Source organism: Microtus pennsylvanicus, chromosome 5, assembly GCF_037038515.1.
Source record: "Microtus pennsylvanicus isolate mMicPen1 chromosome 5, mMicPen1.hap1, whole genome shotgun sequence".
NCBI classification, from domain to species: domain Eukaryota; kingdom Metazoa; phylum Chordata; class Mammalia; order Rodentia; family Cricetidae; genus Microtus; species Microtus pennsylvanicus.
Genome location: NC_134583.1, coordinates 35,445,143 through 35,453,439, shown reverse-complemented (window position 1 = coordinate 35,453,439; position 8,297 = coordinate 35,445,143). Strand labels below are relative to the sequence as shown.

General features: G+C 36.0%; 1 protein-coding gene across 2 annotated transcripts in view; it reads right to left on the bottom strand.

Annotated features, from left to right (window-relative positions):
• Window positions 1-526: 526 nt before the first annotated feature.
• Zbtb10 (zinc finger and BTB domain containing 10) overlaps window positions 527-8,297 on the bottom strand; it is a 32,651-nt gene continuing 24,880 nt past the window's right edge. The window contains exons 4-6 of one of the 2 annotated variants that reach the window (XM_075971484.1): window positions 4,299-4,502; window positions 3,966-4,138; window positions 527-3,723 (exon numbers count right to left, since the gene is read on the bottom strand). In XM_075971484.1, coding sequence (XP_075827599.1) covers window positions 3,418-3,723; window positions 3,966-4,138; window positions 4,299-4,502 — 683 coding nt within the window. In that variant the 3' untranslated portion in view covers window positions 527-3,417. The remainder of the gene's footprint in view (window positions 3,724-3,965; window positions 4,139-4,298; window positions 4,503-8,297) is intronic. The other variant, XM_075971485.1, reaches the window with a different exon arrangement.

The following is an 8,297-nucleotide window of genomic DNA, read 5'->3' as shown; positions in this document are numbered from 1 at the left end:
AAACAGAATAGCACCTACTTTAGAGTCTAGAAAAAAATAAGGCAGACAACACAAAAGTATAGGCATACCGAAAAGGCGTGGGCTCAGAGAAGGGTAAGGTCTCAGGGCTTGTCACTGCTTTCCATGTTTACACTAGAGCCATCCTCCCAATCCTTTAACTTCCTTTCTGCTAGCTTTCATTAATTTTGTTCTTGGCTCACGTCTAAACTACTTAGTGTGCTTGAGTAATCTGTGAACGGCAATAATTAGCTCACTTTTCATCAGGATGACTCAACCTAAGCCAGATAGTGTTTTTTGCCCCCAAAGTAAAAACTACTGGTTACTGTCCTGTTTCCCCTTCCAATACTGCACACCCTCAAGATCCTGATCACTAGGGCACTAAAATTTAGCAGCTTGTATAGGAAATAATAACCATGACAAATGAAGGACCATATGGGAAGTGTGTCTGGGAGAAATAACACATGGTCTGAATTTATGACATGGTATTGCCACTGTGGAATATGAAAGTGTATGCTCTTCCCCTTCATTAAAATTAAAAACTCTAAAAATATTTTATTTAAAATATAAATTACAAGAAAAACTTCACCAAATGTACAACATAACTCTGTCAGACTTCCAGACAAAATCATGAGTATCCAATCCATTACCTTTCTGAGACCAATCATAAGTTCTTAAGCAATTTATCAACTTCCTGAAGTTGTATTGTCAGAAAAGGAATATACTTAAAAAAATAGAAACGTCCAGTAGTATACCTTAGTACTAAAACTATTTTTTAAAAAAGATCTCAAAGGGAAAAAGGCGATCCCTCAAGACCGTGAAACAAAATAACTTAGGCAGTCAGCAAGTAGAAAAATCTGTCAATTCTGTTCTGGTAAAGTGTTTACTTCAAAGAAACTTATATAGGCTGAGGCAAATATATATTCAAGAGTATAAACAATTTTTCCTTTGGATTACCTAAAGACAAACTTTTTAAAGTATATTTCAGATGACTAAAAATATAGCCAAATCTGTCACAACACGACATAAAAGGCAATGGACAATTATAGAATATTTTAAATTAACAGTAATAAGTCATCTACATCAAACCTGTTTCCAACTAAAATCAAAACAAAAGCACAACAACCCCGTAGTGTACCAAATGTGTATTTCAATTTACTGTATGCAATCTAACAAAAATTTGGTCATAATTTACCAGATATACATAAATGATTTAAGTAATAAAAGAAATTCTGTTTCAAGATAAGGTCATATCTCGAGTAAAATAAAGTACATTAAGGATGTAAAGCCAAGTCCAGTTTCTATGCAATAAGTGAACTACTGTCTAATAAAGCAGATTTAGGTGATTTTTTTTAAATATATATATTTGCTCTTTCATATATATTTATATATAGACAGATCTACCAATTGTAAACTATGGTTTATTTTAAAGGAAGGGGATAAATGGGATGAAAGAAATCTTTATACTATACTTACATATTCACAAAGCAGAACATTTTACGTTTAAAATACTTTTTCATTCATAATATTTCTGCCCAACTATGTCTACTTTGGACTTTACTAGAGTTACATTTTACTCATTTGTTTCAAACACTGAGAATAAGGTGTACTCTTCATTTTAAACAAAACTCAAACCTGAACTAGTCTTCTGCCAGGCTCCCAGGTGTGCAGAGACTACCATACAGTTGAGGGCCAGGGGGGATCTCACAATGGAACATTTCATCTCTCATCTAGCCACACAGAAAGTCACTGACCAGTATCAAACCATCATTCTGCTGAAATCAGAGGCAATGATCAAGTTTGTCTCTTTAAATGGAAATCAACTTTACAACTTTGACCAGACGGAGCACCAAAAAGATTGTGTCTGTCAAAGCAGCTCTGTGGTTTCTTCCACACAACTGGCCCACTTTAGTTACTTGATATAAAATAGGAAAATATACTCAATTTGTATTCAAAAGAAAGTTGAAAATATGCTGTCTCTCACTCTTCTCTAGTATACAATATGCTCTTGATCCATGTCGTCATGTTAGCACGTAGAAGGCTGCTCAAGTTCCACTGTCAGCTAGTTCATGTCACCAGACAAAATAAATCTAACAATTTCAACTCAATGAATCACTCTTTGACTCCTAAAGAATTTAGATAATGGAACAATAAAGGCTCTCAACATTTTATTTGTAAGATTTCTGCAGTTTGTTGAATCATGGTGACTATAAAGATTTCATCAAGATATGGTGACTTTAAGGAATGGAAAAATAAATTATCAGCCACAATTTATATCACTCAATATCCCGGTAAGTATGAAACAAAAGAGAATGCACATTTTGGGTTAATTTTAATGATTTTAAAAAAAGGGCACAGGGGGAGAAAACCCTGATATTTCACTTATTTTGCATAACAAGCTAACCAAACTGGACATGGATGATAAATTATAAAACAAATCATTTTATGTGTTTTTCTATGACTTTTCTTCAATTAGACTTCTGTATTTCAAATAAGGCTGAGGTATAGTACACTGGCAAAATTTAAGAGGCAAACAAGAATAGTGCCAAAGTAACAGATACCCAAAACCAAAAACTATGTCAGAAAACATTATATAGTAACCATTTATCAAATTAGAGCAGCAGGAGAAAGTCACTTCTAAGTCATCATCATTTTAGTGGTTTGTCAGCTTCACCATGGCAACGTCGTAACATCATTCTTCATTTGTGCAGTGGGAAAATTCATGTCAAAGTGGAAGGAAGGAAAGAAGGAAGGAAGGAAGGAAGGGGAGTCAGTTCATTCCAATAAATTACCTCTCCAGTTCTTATAAACATGCCTATCAGCACAGAATTCAGAAATAATATCTAAGACTAGAAGAGACTTGGTTTAAGTTATAAAGCAAATAAAATGAAAAAAATACAAGAAAATAGAACCAATGGGGTTGAAAAGGCCCCTCACTGAAAATCTGTATTAAAAAAAATAAAATTAATAAAATAAAAATAGAAACAAAACTCTACTAGTACAAACTAGCCTGAGTGGTTTGATTGGGTCAACTGTCACTGTACTTCCACAAATGGATTTTCTTCATTCATGTTACAGTAGTACATGAATGTAACCTCTAGAAAGGACAAGTACTATATTTTCATAAAACCCAAATAGTTAACTGTATATCCTATAAATAAAAAATATTTTACTTTGATAACTGACTGAATGTGGGGACTCCATGTATCCAACCACATGGTTGTTTGCTGTACAGTCCTGTGCAAATATAAAAAAAAATTTTTTTTTTTTGCTATAAGGCTTTAACCCTACAGTTTTTCACAGCAACGTAACTACCATCCAGCATGTACCATATTTTGCAAGCCTTCAAGTTCAACAATCCAAATTGTCGATTCATAGTATGTCCAAATGCAGCATTCTTGAGGAATATAGTAAGGTCAGTTAAGCATCCAGAGACATACAGACATCTCCCGATTCATCCCATCGAGACGCATCATTCTGGTCTTCTCCATTCTCAGCCAGCTCTTCATCAGGCTCTCCTCCTTCATTCTCCTCGTACTCTTCATCCCGAGGGAACTCTGCATCCTGTCCCTGATCTACACCTTCTTGCCCTCCTGGCTGTGACTTATCTGCACAGTCCATACAGACTCCATAGCGTCGAGATCCATGTCTTATTCCAACACTGGCTGCTAACATGAAGATCTTCTTACACACCATGCATTTGTATTTCTTATCCTTTTTATGCACCTAATTGGGAAAAAAAAACCAAAATAAGGATAGTACAGATAAAGAACACATTTGAGCCATTCAAATTAAACCATACATTTAATAATAAAAGGATAGCTAATGGATGAATACGTTCTAGATGAAGGACAGTATCAGCTCAAAAATAATTGTTTAAAGCAACTTAGCCATTCTTCCTTAAACTTGCGAATAAAATGCTAGAAACATCCCTTGCCATAAAAGCCCTCATCTTCATGATCACTCACCAGGGAATGTCTTTTTACATGTTCTCTTCTAGTAAACAGCTTCCCACAAATGTCACAGCTAAACGATCTCACTCCAGTATGAATGAGCAAGTGTCTTTTTAGTGTTCGTCTGTATTTGGCTACATAGGTACAGTGAGGACATTTTAACTTGTTCATGATTAGAGATGAGTCACCTTAAAGGAAGAAAAACAGTACTGTTTAATATATATACCTTTAAACAGAAACCTTATATCAATACTTCTATGCTTAGCCATAAAAACAGCAACTGTTAACACAGCTACTATTTATTTTTTAAAGCTCAGAATGTGGAAGCTTTTAAATATTAAAAATTACCATTTTGTATTTGTTGATAATACTTGCCATTTTCCCACGTTTCTTGTTTGGGCCAAGACTCTGGCAATAATCCATACTTGAAATCATTTGAAGCACCTGGTAACAATCCATATTTGAAATCATTTGAAGTACTTGGTAGCAATCCATACTTGAAATCATTTGAAGTGCTAGGCATCACACCATACTTGAAGTCATGGGATGCTCCTAGAGCAATTGGAAAGGGATTTTGAGGAAATGGTTAGGGGAAGTCTGTTATCCCTTAATTAGAGCCCAAGAAAATAAAACACAATTATAAGAACATGATAAGCTTTCTAATAGACACTAAATAAAGCTCCATGTGCTGACTCACTCACACCTGTGAGACAGGCCAGGAGTTCAGGGCCAAACTTGGATACACTGTGAATTTGGAGTCAGATATGGTCACATAGAAGATCCTGTCCTAAAAACTATCCAATTCCCTCACCCCATCTTCACTCCAAAACCTAAATAAAAACAGGTCTTGGATTCAATTCCCATTCTAAAACAATATAAATAAAATTCTTGAACCTCCAAAAATTCGAGCTTACTAACAACAAAAGCCTAGTCCTATAAAAACCCGACAAACACAGAGTCAAGAATTACCTCTTTTTGGATTCAATTACATTTTAAATATATACATACAATTTATTGGGTCAAAGAATTTCTTCTGTATACAGAATCATCAGTTTGAGACTCGATCCAACCAACCATCAATTCTAACATGTGGATTCTTTTTCAGTGGTTGCCAACTTGCTACCCAGTTCCCACTCAGTCACAGCATTTCCCCTCTGAGGGGTAGTATTATGCAGTCCAGGCTGGTCAGCCTTGAACTAAGCAACCTCCTGCCTTCACTTCCCAAATGCACCACCATACCTGTCAGCAATTGTTTATAAGACAATAAAACCACAATGCTTGGGAGGCTGAGGCAAAGCCAGACTAATAAGAGAAAGACCCTGTTTCAAAAATAAGATCAAACCCAACACACTAATTCAGAGCCTGTCAGGCCGCAAGAATCAAGGGCTACCCATCTAACTCACTTTCAATGCCAGATCAAAGACTAATACGATGGAGCCTTTCCTTCCAAACACCTCTCTGGGCTGCTCCATTCCAACATAAGGACCTCTGGGAGATTTCTCCATGTGTGGTAAATAGACATTTTTAATTCTGACTTCCCTGAAACATTCCTTTTTAATACAGATAGACAAGCACAGAACATGTAGTAATAACACAGGCAGAACATCTCTAACCTAAAAAACCACACAACCTCAAATGCTCACAAATCTAGAATGCTTTTAGAACATCGTATGCTCAGAAAACTTTCAGACAGGGTGCTGGAGAGATGGCTCAGTGGTTAAGTGCACTGACTGTTCTTCCAGAGGACCAGTACTCACATGGCAGCTCATAACTGTCTGTAACTCCAGGTCTTAGGGATCTGACACCTTCACACCAACAAACCAATGCACGTAAAATAAAGTTAAAATTAAAAAAAAAAAAAAACAACTTTCAGACCTTGGACATTGTCAAGCTTTTAGATGAGAGATGTCAACCTATCCGTAAAGGCCATGTATCAAAATATTTCAAAATTTAAAAGACTCCAACATTTTAAAAACATCTGGTCCCAAGCACTTTGCTAATAAAAATTTCCATTTACATATTGTACTGTTAAAAATTAGAGTAAAAATTTCAGGCAGTGGTGGTGCACGCCTTTAACCCCAGCACTCAGGAGGCAGAGGTGGGTGGATCTCTGTGAGTTTAAGGCCAGGCTAGTCTACAAAGCGAGTTCCAGGACAGGGACCAAAGTTACAAAAAACTAGAGCAAATTTATTTTCTTTGGTAAAAGAATATAGAAGTTAAAAAAAAAACTTTGTGGGATGATTTTTTAAAATGTACTACATTACTATTATATAGCTTTATACACACACACGGGGGGGGGGGAGGAGGAGAGGGGGAGGGGGAGAGAGAGAGAGAGAGGGGGAGAGGGAGAGAGAGAGAGAGAGAGAGGGGGGGGGGGGGGGGAGTTAGTTCCTGGACAGCCAAGGCCTGATAGAGAAACCCTCTCTTGAAAATCACCAACAAACAAACAAACAAAACAAAGAATACCCCTCTGGGGCTATAAATACAATGCTGTTGATCTCCTAAGTGGGACATGGGACAGGGAGGGGAATGGAATGGCAGCCTGGGGCAGTCAACCTTTCAATTTCTACTTTCCCATTTCTAAACTGAGCTGGGGCTTTATGATTCCTATTTCTTACCTGTGTACAAAACAAATTACAGTTGCTCTCTAGGACAGCAAGACCTGTTTTACTTTTGTGCTTCTAGTGTTTAACATAAATGACCTTTACCTATTTGTTGAATAAATATTTTAGAAAGAGAACATGTACTTGATATTTTTAACGTGTTCAATATACTTCAAAAGTTGACCTCAGAAATCATATTAGATCTGCTAAAATTCAAATAAATAACGCTGACTATATATAGACAAAAAAATTTAACAATAAACTGACAATGCAAGATTAGAATTAAATTTAAAAAACCACACACTTCCAGTTCCATGCTTCTCTGTATATACCATTCATGACTAACAGTCAGAAATACACACTTAGGGAGACTGCGCAGTGGACTAAGGCCCTTGCCTCCAAGCACTATCAATTGACGGGTTCCCTGGGACCCACATGGTAGACAAAGTCAGTTCCCAGTTGTCTTCTGACGTTAGTGTCACATCGTGTACACACAAATAAATCAAAGTATTTTTAAAAACATTAAAAAATATTTACAATTCAAATTAAGAAACCCACACTCCAAATTTCATAGAAGTCTTCTAATTCTTAATATTAGCAAAGATAACTTGTATAAATTATGAGAAGCTGTAATTCAACATACCTAAGAGTTAATAAGGTCTATTTCAAACAAATACTTAATGTTCACTAATATCTTTGGTATATCATTCCATAGATGAAGGAGAAAACAGTTGAGATCAAACTCATCAAAAGGGCGACCTATGACACAAACAACTCTGGAATCCAAAAGAGCCAGCTTGATTAGCATGTGCCAGACCAAAGTCCCAATATTTAGGGAAATAACCCTAAATCAAAGACTTACTCTTAAAAATTAAAACAAAATGGCTCATTTTCCACAGAAAGCTGTTTGTGTGTTGTTTTACAGTTTTACATTCTTGAACCCAACTTCTAAACCAAAAAATTGGGTTCTACTAAATACTCTTAAGACAATAGTAATTCTCCATACAATCAATAAATAAGTAATTTATTTAAAAGATCTTCAAAATTCTCTATTGCTCAAAAAAAAAAAAATCCAAAGGCATATTGGGCACTTGGGGGATAGGGTCAGGAAGATCTGAGTTCCAGGCCAGCCAGGGCTACAAGAGTGTGACCCGACTCAAGCAAAACAAAACAAAAAGGTGTCCCTCAAAAGTACAGGGCGTGGCCGGCATATTCAAGGCCCTGTTTGATCTCCAGCACCTGAAAGGGAGTGGCAGGAGCCAATAACTTTTGTAAGCAGTGCCACCTGTTCTTCCACCATTAATTTTAAAAAGTTCAAATATGAAGTTGAAATTACATCTATATTTCACCTTTAGATGTTAGTGTTTTGCTCACATTTTATCCGCTATTGTAACATGTACTTTTTGCTTTATGCCTAAATACAATACATATATACTATACACAAATAAAAATGTGTGTGTACATATATATATATGTACACACACATATACATTCTTCTACAAAACCAGATGTATACAAATTTTAAACTGAATACTGCTAACAAATACATAGCCACATTTCCAACTTCTTCCTAAAAGGGCAAAAGCCCTTGATCCGATCAAGACCGTACTGCATTGAGTTCAGTCTCCTTTCAGCTAGTGGTTACTCTGTATGTCTTTCTTTCCAGCCATTAGGGCTTGGACTGCTTGCTGTGTTTTTAAATTTTCTCCTCACAGATAAGATTCAGGTTAAACATTGTTCATAA